Source organism: Corylus avellana, chromosome 1 (genome assembly GCF_965113065.1).
Source record: "Corylus avellana chromosome 1, dhCorAvel1.hap1.2, whole genome shotgun sequence".
NCBI lineage: Eukaryota > Viridiplantae > Streptophyta > Magnoliopsida > Fagales > Betulaceae > Corylus > Corylus avellana.
In genome coordinates, this window is record NC_142490.1 from 9,461,519 (window position 1) to 9,480,685 (window position 19,167).

The window sequence follows — 19,167 nt, forward strand, 5'->3', positions numbered from 1 at the left end:
AAATAAATAAACAATATGAAAGACTTAATCGATAAAATTTGAAATTCAGGAATTAAAAAAAAAAAAGTACACACCTTTTTCAAATTACTATTCTAAAATATTGTTAATATTCCTCCGACTATTAATTATGTTAACATCTCCCTTAAACTATTCAAAAATGTTAATTTAATAAAATATCCTTTATAATTTTTTTTTTTAAAAAAAATCCTAAAATAAATAAATAAATAAAAATTTAAAAAGAGTTTTTTTAAGAAAATTTTTTGGTTTTTTCTGTTTAGTTTTAATTTTTTTTTTCCAAATTTATAAAAATATTTTTACCTTATTGAAAATTTGTTAGGGTCTGTTTTTTTTTTTTTTTTTTTTTTTTTTTGCTAGCCTTGGAGAAATTGACAATTTTTTTAGACAAAATTACACTTTACCCCCCAAAGTTTGGGGCCATTTTTAATTCGACCTCAAATATTTCAATTTTTGCAATCTACTCCCCCAAACTTGTCAAACTTTTGCAATTCGGCCATTCCATCAGTCAAAGCCTCTTTGACTGATGGAACAGTGATTACGTGCAACACATGTGATCACTTATGGCTTTTTTATCCCTAAAATGCCCCCATCCCTTCCAAACACGCACGGTTGGACATTTTAAGTTAAATGTCCGCACCATGACCACACCATGGCACCCCAGATGACCACACCATGTCAGCCCTAGATGAGCAGACGATGCCAACCCCAGATGAGCACATGACGGCAACCCAAGATGAGCAGACGAAGGCAACCCCAGATGAGCAAATGATGGCACCCAAAGATGAGCAAATGATGGTACCCCAAAATGAGCACACAATGGAAATCGCAAATGACCATGCATAGGTAATCTCCATTGACCACATGATGGCAATCTCCATTGACCACACGATGGCAATCTCAGATGAGCACCCGATGGCAACCTCATATGAGCATACAATTGCAACCCCAGATGAAAACAAGATGATAACAACTCCAGAAGTGAACAATGAGCTGCCAAATTCAGAGACACAACCTAACAAGTGAATAATGAGCTGCCAAATTTAGAGACACAACCTAACAAGTGAATAATGAGCTGCCAAATTCAGAGACAACCTAACAAGCGAAGGAAGAAGTCCATTGTATGGGAGCACTTCACCATAGAAACTGTTAGTGCTGGATGTAGACAGACATGCTGTAAGCAATGCAAGCAAAAGTTTGGAATAGAGTACTGGTTCTAAAGTTGCTGGTACCAGCCATTTGAAACGACACATTGCCAAGGGGACATGCCCAGCACTTCTACGTAACCAAGGGCAGAATACCCCATACACCCCGCAGTCAAGGATGGCGAGAATTGGCACTGCTAGTGATCCACCAAAACGACGGTGGTGGTTTGGAAGGGATGGGGGCATTTTAAGGATAGAAAGGCATAAGTGATCATGTGTGTTGCACGTGATCACTGTTCTATCAGTCAAAGCGGCTTTGACAGACGGAATAGTCGAATTGCAAAAATTTAGCAAGTTTTGAGAGATGAATTGCAAAAATTAAAACATTAGAGGTCGAATTAAAAATAGTCCCAAACTTTGAGCGGGAGAGGGGGGGGGGGGGGTAAAGTGTAATTTTTCTTCTTCTTTTTTTAAAGTAGATTATGAGATTAGTCGTCTCATTCACTCCACCACAGCGCTGACTTCATTGCACCAAACTTAGCCAAATCAACCACTTCCATTAATCTCACTTTTTTTTTCCTTCACAACCCATTCAAATATCTCCACCTTTCCTCCCACATCACAATCATATCGACACTTGATTTTCAAAATCAACGGTGAACATAATATATTATGATCGTTAAAAAACGCTTTGAGAAAATATATTCATTGGAACATATATGAAGAACCCTAAGAGGAAATAAATATGTTCACAATAAGGACTTTAGTATTAACTCAAAATAAGCATCTAGAGCTCGAGAATAACATTTATATCACACTCCACAAATGGAAATATAACATAGATATGTCATAACATTCGTACGTGCTAGTCCTTCAAAGCAAGTTATTCAGAATAATCCACATGGTTTTACTAACATTTAACGAACTGCCTTAAGAGTCGTCACTCCGTGCTCAGGACTTCAATCTCGAAAACGAGGACGGAGTTAGGTTGAATACCCCAAGCAGGAAACCCACCAGAACCATAAGCATAATCCGGAGAGCACTGAAAAAATATTAAACAGGAACACAAGATGTTAGATAAGTAATGTTTTAAGTTAACTCAAAATGCATGCCAAATGAACGGCAACAAGACATGGAAGGGACCTGGATTTCAAAAACTTAAAGCAATAATCTTGTGAGGCAGATCAGCGGCTTCTAAGGTAGTGTGATTTGCGAAGAGTTTAAGATATGGAGATTAGTTAAGGATGAGAGATTCAAAATTTGGGCATTAGTTAAGAAAAATTCAAGAACAGAAGGATATTCCGACAAAGACACAGATCCTACTGAGTTTTAAAGATATAAAACAAAATGAAGGTTTGATTTAGGACTTCCCAGTTTGCAACAAATGAGTGTGGTGGTAATAATATGCTTCCAATCTATATGGATTTTATAACCTCAAAAACATCAAATAAATTGACAGTGACAAACAAGTGAAATATGCCAAAAGAGTCGACTTCATAATGGAAGCTTTCCAAAAATTTTCCCCATCTCTCTCAACCAAAGATGACATTATTGAACTTTGAAAAACTTTAGATCCTATTTGACGTGCACAGAAATATAGAAGTCTGAAACAGAAAGTGTAGTGCAGAAGTTGAGGAATTACCCGCAGACGAGCAACTTCTCCCACTTGCATTCCCAGCACACCTTCATCCCATCCTGCAGATTGGTTCAAAAGGGTAAATTAATGACTTCAGAATCTGCATCTTATCAACAGATACAAAACAGTAGCTATCCCTAAAAGACAAACTCCTTAAGTTGAGATATTAAGGTAAAATAAAAATCAGGTTGTAGGTTCACAAGTTTCGCCAATGGCCTTTGGGACAAATGGCACTTCTACCCCCCATTATAGGGGCTTGGAGGTTTTTCCTATTCTTATTCCTCAGTGCAGTGAATTCTCTTTAAACAATCTATAAAGTAAAAACAGAATATGTTCTATATAGAAGCTTTATCTAAAAGATATACCCATTGAGACAGAAACTTTTCCATCCCCTGAAGGAGTAATGGATGAATGTTAAGTGGAAGCTTAAATAGAAATAAAGCATTTCATATCAACCATCTCGAGGAATATGTTGCCAACAAAAATAAAATATGTAACTTCCAACAATGTTTAAACATTAGTTTCTCCTATAAACAGATAAACGTGGTTGCTCCCAAGGTAATACCTTCAACCTAACCGGCACTAAAAAAATTATGAGATCTGCAATTATTATCAGAGAGCAATTAAAGAAGAGGAAAGGGATGATAAAGCTTGTTGGGACAGAACAAGGCCAAGCTTTTATCCACATTTGGGATTATCATGTTCATCTTTCCAACAAGCAACCAAGTACCTATAGGACTTTTAGGCTATAGAAAAGAAGAAAAGCATACAAGACAGCAATGGCAGCTGAATGGTCATACATTTAAACTTTGTCACTACTTTTGTTTTATTTAAGGAATATGTGAACATTAATCTCAAGATAGTAGAACATAAAGTATAATGGGACAGCTACCTTTAATAACAGAACCTTGGCCGATTTTGAAGGTGAATGGCTTCTGTCCAGGATCCTTTGTGCTAAATGAGACAAATATGAACATATATACTCCCCATTAAAAATAGAAATAAACGCATACAAAAAGCACAATATAATACCAAGTTGATAATAATAAAAATAGGCTACCAAAAATAAAAGCACAATCCTCACCTCCAAAACTTTTGAGAGAGATCGTTATTTTTCCCTGCGACAAAGAGAACATTAAAGGGCAGGAGAAACAGCAAAAATACAAGTAGACCACTCATCATCCTATTCTACAAATTAGTTGGTGTTTTTCTTACAGAAAAGAGAACCCTAATTCACATACCAAAATAAACAACAATAATAATTAAACACAAAAAGTCTCGGAATGGCATCAAGTAGCTTAATTTCTTTTGAAACAAACAGATGGCAGAACCAACAATGACAAAATAGGGGCACCCAAAGGAGGAAATGGAGGATGTGCTTCTATTCGAATGAAAAAATAAAAAATTACCAAATGAATTGAGAAAAACAAATTATGGTAGAGAAACTTAACTCATACAACTTAGTTGAAGAATCCCACCTACATATTAAAAATAAAGGCTGAAATACATTTTTAGTCCTCGAGATCAAGCCCAACATCCATTTTCGTCCTTGAAATTTAAAAAGTTCCAATTTGTCAATGTTGTCCTTTCGTCCATCAATCATGAATGTCACAGTCGATTATAATCTTACCACGTTATCCTCCCACTAACTACATGAGCAATTCAATTAATTTATCGATGGATTAAAAAAAATTAAAAAAAATTGATCCTTTGTAATTTTATGAAAAAAAAAAAAAAAAAAAAAAAAAGAAAGAAGAAAAAGAAAAAATTCAGCCTATTGAAGAAGAACAAATGATGATACCTCTCTGATTTGAAAAAGGATCAATTGGTTGATCTATATTTGTCTGCAAATATAGATCAACCACTTGGAGACGAGAGAGAAATCTTCATCTTTTGATCTATATTTCGCACACACTCAAAGCATGTGTGCTCCCGTTATGACAGAACGCCGTGGAGGCGCGTGGCGTAGTGGCAAGAGAGAATGAAGTCATCGGAGGTTAGAAGGATGTCAGTAAGCTTGAGTAAGAGAGTGTTGGGATACTGCTGGCTGCAGTGGTCGAAGATGACCTCTGCTTGGGTTCTGTCATAATCCATAAGGAGGTGAAGGTCTGCATCTTCTGGTGGGGTGAGGAAGGAGGGGAGACGTTCCAATGTTGCGAGGAGTGGGGAGATGATAATATCTCTGGCTGCGGCTTTCATGGCCTGATCGGCGGCCATTATAAATGATAGCCATTAAGTTTAACTAGCTCATTATAAGGGGGGTAATCTCAAATAGTTTCTTGATTGTTGGACTTCATTTTCTCCTAACAACTCCTCCTTTGATATACCTCTCTGATTTGAAAAATCCCACAAAATATTCTCACACCGCTAACTTCCAAAATACATACTCCAACTTAGTAATTAATTACAAATCTTACACCACGAAAACCCACCGGAAAAATCCAATCCAAGAAATCAATCCCATAGTCAATACAAACCCAGATTTGAGCTCGGTTGCCAGCAAAAATGACTAAAATTAGTCAAAACTAAATTAAATTAAATATAAAACCGAATCAAAAACGGAAACCTCCAAGGACTTTGGTCTTTACAAAAGATCTCATCAAATGGAACCTCAAACGCTGGCTCTTCTCTTTCCCTACATTTTCTCGGCAACCAAACAGAAAGAGCATTTCCCAAAAAAAACAATTATGTAAACATTACGTGATTAGGGTTTTTGACGCAGAGAGAGCGATACTAACCGAAACCAGTGCAGTGGACTGTGACGTTCCGACCGGCTACCGGTTTGGGACCGGTTCCGGGCCTCAAAACTTCCTTCTCCACTCCCATCTTTTTTACTGGTGCCGGCTGTTCTTTGCTTGTCAAGTTCTTCTTCGGTGTTTAATCCAAGTCGCCAAGCCCTTGAGACTATTTATCGCAATTAACTGCCCTTCGGTCACGTGATCGGGCAGCGTTTTTTTTTTTTATTTTCCCGAACAATTCATGATCAGTTTATTAATCAATTGGCAACGGGGTTGTGCCAGACCCCGTTCACCGTTGCCAATTTTCAACTTCAACTTTTCACACGCTTTGACTATCTTGCCCTTGTTTTTCTCTGGATACTTTTTTGAGTTTTTTCCTTTGACGATCCCCCGAAGCACGAAACAGACTTTCCATAAAAAAGTCCGTTTAATTTTAAAAGACTTTCAATTAAAAAATATTAATTTAAAAAAATTTCCATAAAAAATAAATTAGAACTCTTATTACCCTCCATATTCTTTAATTAAGGCCTATAATTATGGTAAATAAGTAATTTAAAAAATGTCTCAGTTTAATAAGGCCCCCTAATTAATGAATCCTAATAAAACAATTTCCATAAAAAAAAAAAATTCAACACCTAATGGCCATTTCCATAAAAAAACTAAAAATAAATAATTAAACACAGTCAATATATATGCTTAAATTAAGGCCCATAATTTCAAAAATGCATTAATATCATGCCTATTTTAATAAGGCCCCTAATTATTGAATCCTAATAAAACAATTTCCATAAAAAAAAATTTAAAAAAAAAATCAACACCTAATGGCCATTTTCATAAAAAAAAAAAATAATAATAATAATAATTAAACACAGTCAATATATATACTTAAATTAAGGCCCATAATTTTAAAAATGCATTAATATCATTTGATTCTCCATCATTCTGAAATAAATAAGGCTTAAAAAATTGATATCAATAAATAAGAAAATCAAATAACAATAAAGGTATTCTTAAATAAAACACAAAAAACGAGAAGAAAGGTTTTTAAATAAAGATATAATGAATATTAAAATAAATATTATTTAATTAATATTAAAATATATTGAAAAAAAAAAGCCCACTTATTAAACTTTTCACCAATGGCCTCAAAATATATCGGGCCGGCCTGTCACCCCCTCGCTGCGCCTGGTGCTCTGTTTTTGGTAGTCAAAAGTCTGAAACCCAACCCAACCCAACCACCGCCGGATCAGACCAGAGTTGGCAAAGAAATGAACGAGAGAGAGAGAGGCTTGGGTTGTGGAAATTGGCGAGAATTATTTTGATGGGTGGAGTAGAGAGGAAAGAGCAGAGGAGTATATATATATATATGGATGGAGAGAAGGATGGCAAAGAAGAAGGAGATGAGTCGTGAAAAAGGGTGGTCTTCCGCTTTTCTAGAATTTAGGAGTGTGTGCCGTGAGGTGGCAGTGTTTCAGTTCCGATCATCCTCAATGTCTTTTTATCGTTTACTCATTATCACTCAATTAAGAATTTCTTTCTACACTTTTAATTATTAAAAGATAAAAGATAATGTATTTCCAACTATTATCACTCTTTTTGCAATGTATTTTTTAAAATTCAAAATCTCAATATAGTGTATTTAAATTTTTATTTCTTTTCAATGTGTCATTTTTGTTAAGATTTTCTATTAAATTCTAACAAAATTCTCAAAATACCTCCTTTTTTTTTTAATATATATATATATTTTGCAAAGATTGAGGCATGGGTAATTTTGCAAATACCATTAAATTCGAACCAACACCTTAAACTTTACAATTTTATTCCTAAAACAAATGAGGGTGTTTTGGAAATTTTAACACTCCTATGTTGGGAGTTAATGAAAAATCCTAACGGATAGGTGACATTAAAAACAATTAAAACATGGATACACTGAATTGAGAAAAATTAAACTTTAGGGGATATTGCAAAAGTGGTGATAATTCAAGGGGATTAAATGAAGTTTATCCTAAAAATTATCAGGGTTTTTCAATGACAAAAATACCTTTAAAATATTAAATTAAAAAAAATAAAAATAAAAATAAAAAGCCAGTGCGTGGAAATTTGAATTTTTTTTCTTTTTTCTTTTTTCTTGAAAAGCCTCCCCATTTGTTTCAATTGAAATTGATGGAACTTGAACCCTATCAGAAGTCAAATAATTTTCAAAGTTAAACTCTTAGTCAAGAGCGGAACAAACATAGTAGTTGGAGTCTTTGGCAACCCAAAAAAGTTGTAATATTCTTACAAAAATATTATTTTTATGTCATGGCTCTTCAATGGTGAATTTTTACCCCCTAGATAGCTTAGATGATTTAACTTTCTATAGTTATAAATGTCCATAGCAAATTAGAAAACTTTTGTATTTGAAAGGAAAATTATTTTTAAAGGTAATTTTATAGACATGTAACTTTTGTATACAGTTATGACTGATGAGTTATTATGAAACTTATAAAAATAATTTTAAGACTTGTCTGCTTTTATTTTCTATAAACCAACGAGCATACATAGAAGGACTATATATATATATATATATTTTCTAATTGTAACTATATATTTTTATTTATTTACATAGGTTTAGACCTTACATAAAAAAATGTTGGTTCCACCCCTATTCATAGTCGCCATCGATTTTTATGTCGTAGTATCTCCATCAAAACATATTCTTCTAGTTCATTGAGCACACTTCGAAATGTTGCAACTATTGCTTCATAGCAAAATGAGCATTGTTCAAAGAAAAGAAAGATAAGCATTTCTCAACGGGTGCAATGCGGTTTATCTTAAGAAGATAATCAATGTAAGATTTGCTTTTTGATGCATTGGCTAGTGCTAAACCAAGAGCTATTTTAGCAAGATCTTGAGGTTCGAGCTATTCCAAAACTTCCCACTTGCCGTAGTTTATAGTTTGCTTACAAACACATTTGGCCAAAGTGGTGGCTAAACCACCCCCCATGGCCCGTTTCCCAACAGCCCGGGGCCGGCACTATAGCTAGAATAGTACCGTTCCAGCTACAGTGCCATCTGATAGTTGCAAGCTGTTCAGTCAAAAGTGCACACAGTTTTCAACAAAAAAACTTAAATTATTCACTTCTCACACCCCAACCAACAATCGAATAATGACAACTTAAATTATTATTATTTATATATATATATATATATATATATATATATATAAATAAAAAAAATAAAAATAAAAAAAAAAGAGGAGAAAGATCGGAGTGGTTCCAGCCACCCCTTGGCCAAAATGGGGTGGCCGGACCACCCCATTTTTGGCCAAGGGGGTGGCTTCTTTTTTCATTTATTTTTTATTTTTTTTTATTTTTTTTTTAATAATAATTTAAGTTGTCATTATCTGGTTGTTGGTTGGGGTGTGAGAAGTGAATAATTTAAGTTTTTTCTGTTGAAAACTGTGTGCATTTTTGACTGAGCAGCCTGCAACTATCAGATGGCACTGTGACGGCCCCGGGCTGTTGGCAAACGGGGCCCATAATTTTGTGTATGACATTGACATTTTTTTGGTAATTTATGAGACATTGACAATGAGGTGCTAGTTTGAGGGGTATATATATTTTTTCCATATTATATTAAAAGGTATGAGGATGCAGTTAATCGCCGCCTCTGCCTACCCTACCACCACTAACCCCCATTATGGGCAGTTAGTGGGGAGGGTCAAAAGGGGTGACGAACCACCGAGGGCCTTTACTGGCCGAACCACCTACATGCACAATGGAAAGAACAATCCTAGAGATTTTTGCGTCAAGATAAACAATGGTAGATTTAAAATTAAATTCACAAATTTGTGATACTTACGATCGAGTTTGGCCCCTCCTAAGCATGTAGGGATATAGAACCTTGCCTGAAATTCTTTTTGCACGTTGAATGATGATGGACATGTTCTTGATGCTCTTGAGGAATTGATTCAACCTTCAGATTTTGTATTTTATTATTGAATATGAGAGTGTGGACTAACAAAAATATTCTCGATTCGAGAGAATAGCTAGAAATATAAACTTGAGAAAATAAATTCTCTCTTTAATATTTCTAACAACTCTTATGCACTCACAAGTATGCTTTACGATTCTCTGGAATCCTCTATTTATAGATTTGGGTTTACTTGCAGGGGAAAAAAAAGCATTATAGAATCCTAGTAGACTTAGAATTACTACTCCTAATAAACTAGGAGTCATTGTTCAGCCACACTCCCCATGTGCTACTTAGGGCCTTTGCCATGAAACCTAAGGCTTAGGCTTGTGTTTTATTTCATTGGCCAAATACTATTTTAATTCTGCTTAGCATCTTCAATAACATTAAGTATTTTACCTAGTGAAAAAGTATAATTCTTTACTTTAGCTATTGTTTTTTCACTATACACTCCAATAGATTATCTATTCCATTTTCTACTTGCTTTAAAATATTATTTCTCATTCTTTTTTTATTGGGTAAAGTCTACATACCCCCCTCAAACTACCACCAAATTGATGACAATGTCCCCCCCAAACTTTCAATTGTGACAATGTCCCTTCCAAATTACTAAAACATTGTCAATGTCCCTCCCAAGACTAGCAATAAAACAAAAATGCCCATATAAATTTCTCAATAAGACAAAAATACCCCTATAAATTCAAAAAAAAAAAATGATTTTTTAAAAAAACGAAAAATTTTATTTTAAAGATAATATTTAAAAAAAAAAACAATTTTTTAAACAAAATTTTTTAATTTTTTTTAAACGGAAATTTTTATTTTAAAATTTTTTTTTTTTTTTATTTAGAAAAACAAAAAATCTCATTTTATTAAACGAAAATTTTATTTTTTTAAACGTAAATTTTTATTTAAAGAAAATTATAAAACAAAATTTTTAAAAAACAAAAAACGAAAATTTTCAATTTTTATTAATAAAAAAAAAAATCGAAATTTTTTAAATTTTTTTCTTATAAAATTGATTAAAAAAAAAAAAAAAAATGGCCATCGTTGGGATTTTTTTTTCTTTCTTTTTTGTTAGTTTTAGGTATTTTCAAGAAGTTTTTGTTTTTGTTTTTGTTTTTGTTTTTTTATTTTTTTATTTTTTATTTTTTTAAGAGTAATTTCGTCATTGGGGGGAACATTGACAATTTTTGGTAGTTTGAGGGGGACATTATCATAATTGAAAGTTTGGGGGGGACATTGTCAATTGAGTGGTAGTTTGAGGGGGTTATGTGGACTTTCCCCTTTTTTATTCTGTTACTGTGAACACTTAATTAAATGGAAAAAACAAACACATATATAGAAATCATTCATAAAAACAAAAATAAACACATATGAGGAACATTCATCTCACATGCAGGTACTAATTCTTAAAATTAATAACATAAATAACTTTTTTTATCCAACTGCAATTAATTTGTTTCCATCTGTGTGTTTCTAAGCAATAAATTTTTTCATCCAACTGCAATTGATTTGTTTCCATCTGTGTGTTTCCATGAAATAAATTTTTTCTACATTCAATTTTTTCATCCAACTGTATGAAGAAATTTTGTGAGCGAGAGAGATAAATTTTGTGTTTGAGAGAGAGACGTAGCATATGTGAAGAGGTGTTTAGATGAAATAAAAGATGTTGGGTGAAAAGATGTGAAATAAAGAAACAGTAAACAAAAGAAAAATAAACAATATTTTATTCATCTAGTGTGCTACAATGAATAGCTCCAAATTGCTATTCACGGTATCAATGTAACTATTCTAGCGAATGACAAGCTACCCTGTTGGAGCTAAAAAAGAGAGCAATAATAGCTAAATATAGCTAATATTGATATTTTAGCTAAGCTGTTGAAGATGCTCTGGAATTAAATTTAGCGCAATACTCTTTTAATTGCCTAAGCCTTTAAAAATTAAATTCTTCAATCCAATCAACTCCAAATAACAAGCAACATAGGAATTAAATTTTTTTGCCTTTTATAAAATAAAACAATACAAATAAATACATACATAACTGAGGCCGAAACAACTAGTCAATTTATATTAGCTCAAAGAAAAACCTAAAGGAAAAAATACAATTAGCTCCAATAGACCTATGACACTTATCATCTATGACTTGCCACACAGCACTATTAATCACAATTGATTCCACTAAACAAATGCGATAGTACTCTAATATGTATTTTTGAATTAATCAAGTAATACTCGTAGCTTACTTATTTATTACATATTACTCCTCCATGAAATCATTCCGTAGTTGAATCAAAGTCTATACATTGTCACTTTATTCACTACATTTTTTCCTTAAGTACCCGATTTAATTACATGATTATCCTTTTGTACGTTGTGAGACTCCATCTCACATTATACATATAAGTTTCAGTAAATCCCATTGAAACACTCAGGCTTGAGCTTTGGAATAATCATTCATATTAAATCTAAAATAAGAAAAATATTCCTTAATTCTTGACAATTGATTTTGATTCCTTCTTGAAGATGGTGTTCCCACAATGCTATATGTAATCACCCAATGCACAAAGATGTTGACTATAGAAATATCTCACTCATAGACACATCAAGGTGACCTACACTTTACATCTAATTTCATGATCCTCTTAGGATTTAGATTAATTGTTATAAGTCGTTGTGCACGTACATCATTATTTATGACAATGTTAAAAAAATGATGACTCAAGTAGTCGGTTCGGTGTTTGGCACTACTTTGCTCCTACATCAACATATCAACCTGAAACCCACTTACTTTTCCTAATCAAGACAAGTTGTTGGGGTTGACATGTTATGGTCTAGAATGATTTCTTAGTTTCATTTATGATTACAAGCAATCTTTTGTATAAGTTACAAAGGCCTATGACTATGATCTTTTGTGTGATAATTCATTTACTCATACAATAATCAAATACAATGTAAGTTATGGACCATACATGTATATAATATGAAAATATTCAAACATATGTATATATGTAAAACATTAATGTATATGTCAAATGTTCAATAATAAAATATGGGAATAAACAATATTATTCAATTATAATCAAAGTACTATCCAACCAATTAGATCTTTGAACACCAATCCTAACCGGCAAAACCACCCCCAAATGGTCACAGAGTGTTCAACTACCCTCAGATATGGCCGAAGGGGGTGGCCAAACCATCGCCCGGCCATTTGCGCATGGGGGTGGCCGAACCACTCCCATTAGGCTAAGGTGGCTTGGTTTTTCATTTTTTTTAAATATTTTTCTTTTTTGTTGTTTTATATTTAAATTTTTTGTATAATTTTAAGAATATTTTTAATTTTATGAAAAATATTTTTGTCATTGATGGACATTACTTTTTTCTTTTTGTAATTTAGAGGGGACATTGAGACAATTGGTAGTCTAAGGAGACATTGACAATGTAATGATAATTTGGAGAATGTATGTGGCACTTACAAATCATGTTTCAAAACAGTATGAAACAAGCTTTGAAAATAGACTTAAAACATCAAAATAGGCTCATAGCTAAGGACAAAGTTTTCCTCCAAATTGGGTTGAAGGAAATTCCTCCAACCTATTATATAAAAATAACATGTGTCATTTATATATGTCATTTTTATAGAATAGGTTGGAGAAAAACTTTATCCAAGCGAGAGGTTAGGGAAGAAATAACCTCTTGCCCTGTATGGATAGGCAGTATCTCAAAATTGTCCACCGCCTAAGATGGTGGAGGAAATTCCAAACCAACCCAATTTCCAAACTAGGTTGGAAGAAATTCCTTCAACCTATTCTATAAAAATAGCATGTCTTTTATATAGTCATTTTTATAAAATAGGTTGGGAAAATTTTCTTCAATTCAATTTAGAGGAAAACTTTGTCCAAGCGAGAGATTAGGGAATAAATAACCTCTTGCCCTGTACGGACATGCAGTATCTCAAAACTGTCCACTGCCTAAGATGGTGGTGGAAGTGGTCAGGAGGCAAAACATCCGTCTAAGGCGGTGTACACCCCTACCAGTTGTTACAATCTCAAATTACTGTGATCAATTTTGCAATTTTTTTCCCAAAAAAAAAAACTCCAATGAACAGATATCTAAAAAAAACTCCAATGAACGGATATCTTCCCATGGACCGCACATGTGCACTTACTAAGAAAATAATGTTGTTGGCCCGACCTCGGGTCTGGCCCAACATGTCTTTTTGGCACACATTTTGAGGGTCAAAGATCATACACATTTCCTTTTTATTTATTTTTATTTTTCCCAATAAGTACAAGAAAAAAAAAAAAATAGAAAAGGGAATTACTCAATTATATGAGAAATATATAGGAGTAAGAAATCCTTCCTTTTCTTTTTTTTAGGCAATAAATGAAATGACTAAAATATCCCAAGATTTTTGCAAACTAGAGTCTTCTCTTACTCTAGGCTGATTTGGTCTTTTCACAGGCCTAAAACTACACGATCCCATCATTTCTCCATCGCTGTCTAACATATCCCAAAAAAAACAAAAAAGAAGAAGAAAATTGATTGAATGGCCTAAACCAACCATACGCTAAACGCGGATATTCCAAATGACAAAACTTCCGGGCGTTTCTGATTTTATGTTACAGTTTTTTTTTTCCCCTATGCAGCGTTCACTTCATAAAAGTGACTAAAATAACCCTGTATTTTTTAAAACTATATTTATATTTTATAATACTGACGTAGCCGTCCCAATTAATTCTTGAGATTAATACTTATTAAAAGAAAATTCAATTGATTATAATTATCATTTCAACATTATTGAATAATTATGAAATAAAAATATTGTTCCCGTAAAGTTAAAAATTTACTTATCAAACAAAGATATAATAAAATTCTATATAGTGTATACTTATAATTTTTAATTAGATCTAATGATAAACAAAAATTTATTAAAGAAATTTTTTAAGATTTTTTTTTTCTTGCACTCCCTTTCTTTTTTTTAGTTTCTTTACTGAATACCGACATAGGAAGAGGGAGGAACTCAACCTCCTTGTCCCTCTTTCCTTATTTTTTTTTTTCATTTATTATTATTATTATTATTATTATTATGTATGTAACTTGAAAACTAGATCTATTGCGTCTCCCCTCCTCTCCATTGCCCATGTGCCACCCCCTAGACTCACCGACCTCCACAAATTCCAACGACCACCCCCGCTCCTACACATGATCAACACGCGCATTTGATACACTGCCACCACAGCTCCACTTTTGCTCACGCGAGTGATCTTTAGCTTTCCCTCTTCTTCTCCTTTGGATCTCCATAGTTAGTACCCTCCTTTTGTTTATGAAGAGCTTGAAATCAGTTGTAAATCTTGATATGGTGCTCACCAAGCTTATTTCTCTAAGTACTTACCTCGATGGATGCCACGCTAGTACTCTTTTACGACGACTTAGGTTAAACCGGCTTTAATACTCATTTTCTTGTTGTGGTTCTCGATACTTATTGTTATAGTTGGTATTTCAAGCAATTTACAATCCCTTCAAACCGTCATCTAAGACAGCCTCTCTTGACATTTGAGTCAATAACTTAATGGATCAAGCTAATCCCTTTACTAATTCCCAATAATTTTTAGGTTTTTTAAGCAGTGTACTATTTATTATGGGGTTGTTGTAGAGTTGCCCCACTTATATTTTGTGCTTGATCTTTTGATGTTTCTTCCACCATTCCTTTTTCCTGTAAATTGTTTAGAAAAAAGAAAAAATCCAATTTGAAAGGAAGAAAAAGCTCGACCACTCCAAACGCAGGGACATTTCCGTCTTCTCAACATGCACACTTCCTTTTACACTAACTCAAAGACAAAACAACCCCCGCGTTTTTTATAACCCACCAGAACGAGAAGGTCAATCCAGTCTTTTTCTCCCTTCTCCATAACTGGCTCGTCCTCCCCTCTCATTTTCTGTGCGCCAAAAAAAAAAAAAAAACACATACACACACTGTCACACAAGTTCGGGAGCTTCTCCATCCATCACAAACCTCTCTCTCTCTCTCTCTCTCTCTCTCTCTGTGTCTGTGACCAATGGCTCTCAACCTCTCTCTCTGTCCTCCCTCCATTCGCTCTCCACAGACGCTCATGTGCTCAGCGAAGCACCCGATCGCGCTCTCCTCTTCCTCCTCGGCTCCCTACTCAAAGAGCACCGTGAGTAGTAGTAGAAGAAGTTTGGGCGAAAAGAGGAGTAGAGGGGCTTACGGTGCTACGGTGGTGAGGTCCAGCCTGGACACGGTGGGGCCCACAGTAAAAGTGGGCCAGGTGACCGAAGTCAACAAGGACACCTTCTGGCCCCTCGTCAAGGCCGCCGGGGACAAGGCTGTCGTCGTCGACATGTACACCCAATGGTAATCTTATGATTTTCCTTTCTTTCTTTGTTTGGTTACTGAGAAAGCTCGAGAGAAAATGGAAGAAAGAATAAGAAAAATGGAGTATCTGGGCTTTTTTTTTTTTTTTTAAGGGAAATATGTTTGTTTTTGTGAATTTCTGTTTGGTTGCTGAGAAGACAGGAGAAAATTGAAAGGGAAAGTAAACGAGGAGTAGTCTGCTAAGATCATAGAAAAGGAATTCTTCAAATTCCCTGAATTTTGAATAATTCTACGTGGGCCTGACTTTAATTTTTAGTTTTTGAAGGCTTGGCTTAAAAAGTGTTTGAAATTTAGTGACTATTCACGTTTAGGAGGTTGAATTTAGAGATTCGATCTAGATGGAGAAAATAATTTATTATGTAGTAAGGTATAGTTTTTGGAAGTTGTATTCATTGGTGTGCTTGAAGATCAGTGGATGTTGTGACAGTGTTTAGAAAGAAAGTGAGCACCATATCCATATAATATGTTGGAACTTGATCTGCTCTTCATTAAGTTATTTGAAACTAAATTGCATTAATTCATGAAAGCTGCCTTTTGGACCTAAATATGTTGGAAGTGATTTTTATTTATTTATTATTATTATTATTATTATTATTTTTTTTTTTTGTGTGGCTATTATAGATTTGGGAAAGTAGAGTAGATCTATATACTTGTAGAATGCATTGTGTGAAACATCTCTCTAAGGTGATCAATGTTTATTTTTCTCTGTTTAAAATCTTGCTGAGCAGTTTTTGGTTATCAAACTGACCTACCCAGAAGGTATTTTGATGCGGCCAATTTCCCCTCTTTTGTAATCAGTTTTGCTAAAGCACCTGTTGCTCTAGCTAGTTGTTCACCATTTCAAAGTGTGATTTCTATGTTATGTATGTATTATTGATGTGGCTAAGGGCTTATACCTATTCAAGTAAATTTTTTTTTTTTTTTTCTTTTTTCTTTTTTTATCAATCAAAATCTTTGGTCTTAAAAGAATAAAAGCTCATGAAATATTTCATTACAGCTACAAATGTAACATCACAATTTCCAACTTTCCTAGTATGAATTTACATAAAAGATTGAGCTGTTTATGTTTCAGACTGAACCCATGATTGTTTCTAATCTCTTCTTGCACCTGATATTAGAAACAATGAAGTCTGTCCTACTTTAATGTTGGTTTGTGTTTTGATGTGCTTAACTTGGAGTATTCTTGCCAATGCCGCACGGCTGGTTTAAAGATTTAGATGTGAAAAGTAGGGAAGTTTCCAAAGATATTCTACATAAATTTAATTTAATTTTAAAAAAAATAATAATAATTATAGGATTTTTCTTCTTGTTAGTCATAGGAAGCTTTTGAGTTGTTAGGTTGTCATAATCTCTCTTCCCTCTACCCCCCTCTCGTGTGACTGATGTGTTTGTTAGTCCTTACAGATCGACAAAAGCTCCAAACAGCCTATTCGACTTGCACTAACTACTAACTAGTCTTTGTTAAGAAAGTGATTTTTCCTATTGGAGGATTAGACTAACCATTATAATCCTGTGATCTAACTTGTGATAATGTGTAAGTCATCGCATTCTGCTTTTTACATTGACTTGTGCTTTTTTGCGGTGATCACCTTTCTCTTTAGGAACCTTTAGTTTCTATCATACCTCTGTTGGGGCAATCATTATCATCTTCATAGGTTTGAGCATGCTTTGGTGTTGTAATTCCTCCAAAGTTAATTAGACCTTTAGGCAATGGTGTGATTGGGAAATGAATAAGTGCTTAGCTATGTACCCAAGTTGGCATTTAATCCTTAGCTAGGAAGCCAAGCAAATGAACCCAATTTAGATTACAAACAGGGGACTGGAATGATTAAAAGATGGAAGGGATGAGACCAGGCCTGTAAAGGGTTCGGAGCTTGTACTAGATTGAGGTTGATCTGAGTTTACCACCTGATTTACAAGGGCATGTATTTAATTAGAATCCAAGATCTAGTGGTTTTAATGATTTGATCCAAGTATTAATTATTAGACTGAGCGATTAAGATTGACAATTATCCAAAGTCATCTGCATTGGATCAAGGGGTTGTCAGCTTCTCGAGAAGGAGCAGAGGTTTCCTTAGACCATCTTTAGACAATGCCAATGCTAATAAAGTGATATAATTTAGTATCCTTGATTGTATAACTGCTTATATACTTTTATTAGTGGGTGTGATTTGCTTACATGTAAATGAACTTGAGATTATTTTTAAATCTTTGGGTCTTTAGATTTTGGATCATTCAAAGGTTGGTAAGTCCTTTTTGTTTTTTGTGCTGTACAATGGCATCGAATATGGGTCACAATGTGATCCACTTGAAGCCTAAGTGAAAAAGGCTTGATGGTTCTTCTAAACGGATTTGGCTTAGGTGCTGTAAATAAAAAACTTTTTTCAATGGTTTAGATTTAATTTCACTCTCTTTCTCATAGAAAACTTGGAATTAAATATGAACTGTTGAAAAAATTACAGCTAAGGTTATCTTTTGCGCCTTGGTGTTGAATTTCTCATTTTGTAAATTCTGCAGGTGCGGTCCATGCAAGGTGATGGCTCCAAAGTTTCAACAACTGTCCGAGAAGCTTCTTGACGTCGTGTTTCTAAAGCTTGATTGCAACCAAGAAAACAAGGTATGTGATTGCCATGTGATGTGGTTTACAATAGCTTGGCTTAAAACTCCAGTCTCGTTCTTATGTGGTGTATCTTTCAATTGCTAGCAGCCCTTAGCAAAGGAGCTCGGGATAAAAGTTGTTCCTACTTTCAAGATTCTGAAGGACAGCAAGATTGTAAAGGAAGTCACAGGGGCCAAGTTTGATGATCTGGTCCTTGCAATTGAAACTGTTAGATCCAGCTAGTAACTCTTTCTTCTTTTCCCTGCAAAATGTTCATAATATACTGAAGGGCCTCCACTTCAACCTAATTATTGGACTTGTATGTATTGGTTGTATTTTTTTTTTTTAAATAATGTTGAAAGGAGAAATGTATCACCATTCTGCTTCCAGAAAAGAGAGTGGACCAAAATCATTTTTATTTTGAAATTTACCCTTAAAAAAAAAAACTGATGCGGTTGCAGAATAAGTAATTTGAGTACTATTAGAATATATGTTTTTCATATTAGGTTGATAGAATCTTTCTTACCATAATTTATCATTTAGGTTTGATTGTAATAAAATTCTAGAGGTTTGATTACCCTAGTTGTATCCATTCCACCTACCATATTGTCTCAATGGTGGACATAAGCCTTTATGGTTGAACCACGCCAAAATCCTTTCTCTTTGCTTTCACTTTTATTCAT

The 19,167-nt window shown here is 33.9% G+C and overlaps 2 protein-coding genes across 3 annotated transcripts; one reads left to right on the forward strand and one right to left on the reverse strand.

Moving 5' to 3' along the window:
- Positions 1 to 1,906: 1,906 nt before the first annotated feature.
- Positions 1,907 to 5,735, reverse strand: LOC132170794 (peptidyl-prolyl cis-trans isomerase FKBP12). Its single transcript, XM_088514326.1, has 5 exons — positions 5,535 to 5,735; positions 3,881 to 3,914; positions 3,689 to 3,750; positions 2,803 to 2,855; positions 1,907 to 2,202 (listed from the first exon to the last, which is right to left on the reverse strand). The coding sequence occupies exons 1-5, from the start codon at positions 5,620 to 5,622 to the stop codon at positions 2,101 to 2,103; spliced, it is 339 nt and encodes a 112-aa protein (XP_088370452.1). The 5' UTR covers positions 5,623 to 5,735; the 3' UTR covers positions 1,907 to 2,100.
- A 9,693-nt stretch (positions 5,736 to 15,428) lies between these two features.
- Positions 15,429 to 18,819, forward strand: LOC132171256 (thioredoxin F-type, chloroplastic). Of its 2 annotated transcripts, none has more exons than XM_059582526.2 (3): positions 15,429 to 15,864; positions 18,403 to 18,502; positions 18,590 to 18,819. In XM_059582526.2, exons 1-3 carry the CDS (start codon positions 15,548 to 15,550, stop codon positions 18,725 to 18,727), a joined length of 555 nt encoding a protein of 184 aa, XP_059438509.1. In that variant the 5' UTR covers positions 15,429 to 15,547; the 3' UTR covers positions 18,728 to 18,819. The 2 variants fall into 2 exon arrangements, with proteins under 2 accessions (XP_059438509.1, XP_059438510.1); XM_059582527.2 differs by having other exon boundaries at positions 15,431 to 15,864; positions 18,593 to 18,819.
- Positions 18,820 to 19,167: the final 348 nt, after the last annotated feature.

Bases quoted from the DNA above. Each gene is read 5' to 3' on its own strand.
- LOC132170794 (XM_088514326.1), bottom strand. From the start codon at position 5,622: ATGGGAGTGGAGAAGGAAGTTTTGAGGCCCGGAACCGGTCCCAAACCG. The intron at 3,751-3,880 runs GTGAGGATTGTG...TGTCTCATTTAG, and splicing joins CTCTCTCAAAAGTTTTGGAG to CACAAAGGATCCTGGACAGA. The intron at 2,203-2,802 runs GTAATTCCTCAA...ATATTTTTTCAG, and splicing joins GAGAAGTTGCTCGTCTGCGG to TGCTCTCCGGATTATGCTTA.
- LOC132171256 (XM_059582526.2), top strand. From the start codon at position 15,548: ATGGCTCTCAACCTCTCTCTCTGTCCTCCCTCCATTCGCTCTCCACAG. The intron at 15,865-18,402 runs GTAATCTTATGA...TAAATTCTGCAG, and splicing joins GTCGACATGTACACCCAATG to GTGCGGTCCATGCAAGGTGA. The intron at 18,503-18,589 runs GTATGTGATTGC...TTCAATTGCTAG, and splicing joins ATTGCAACCAAGAAAACAAG to CAGCCCTTAGCAAAGGAGCT.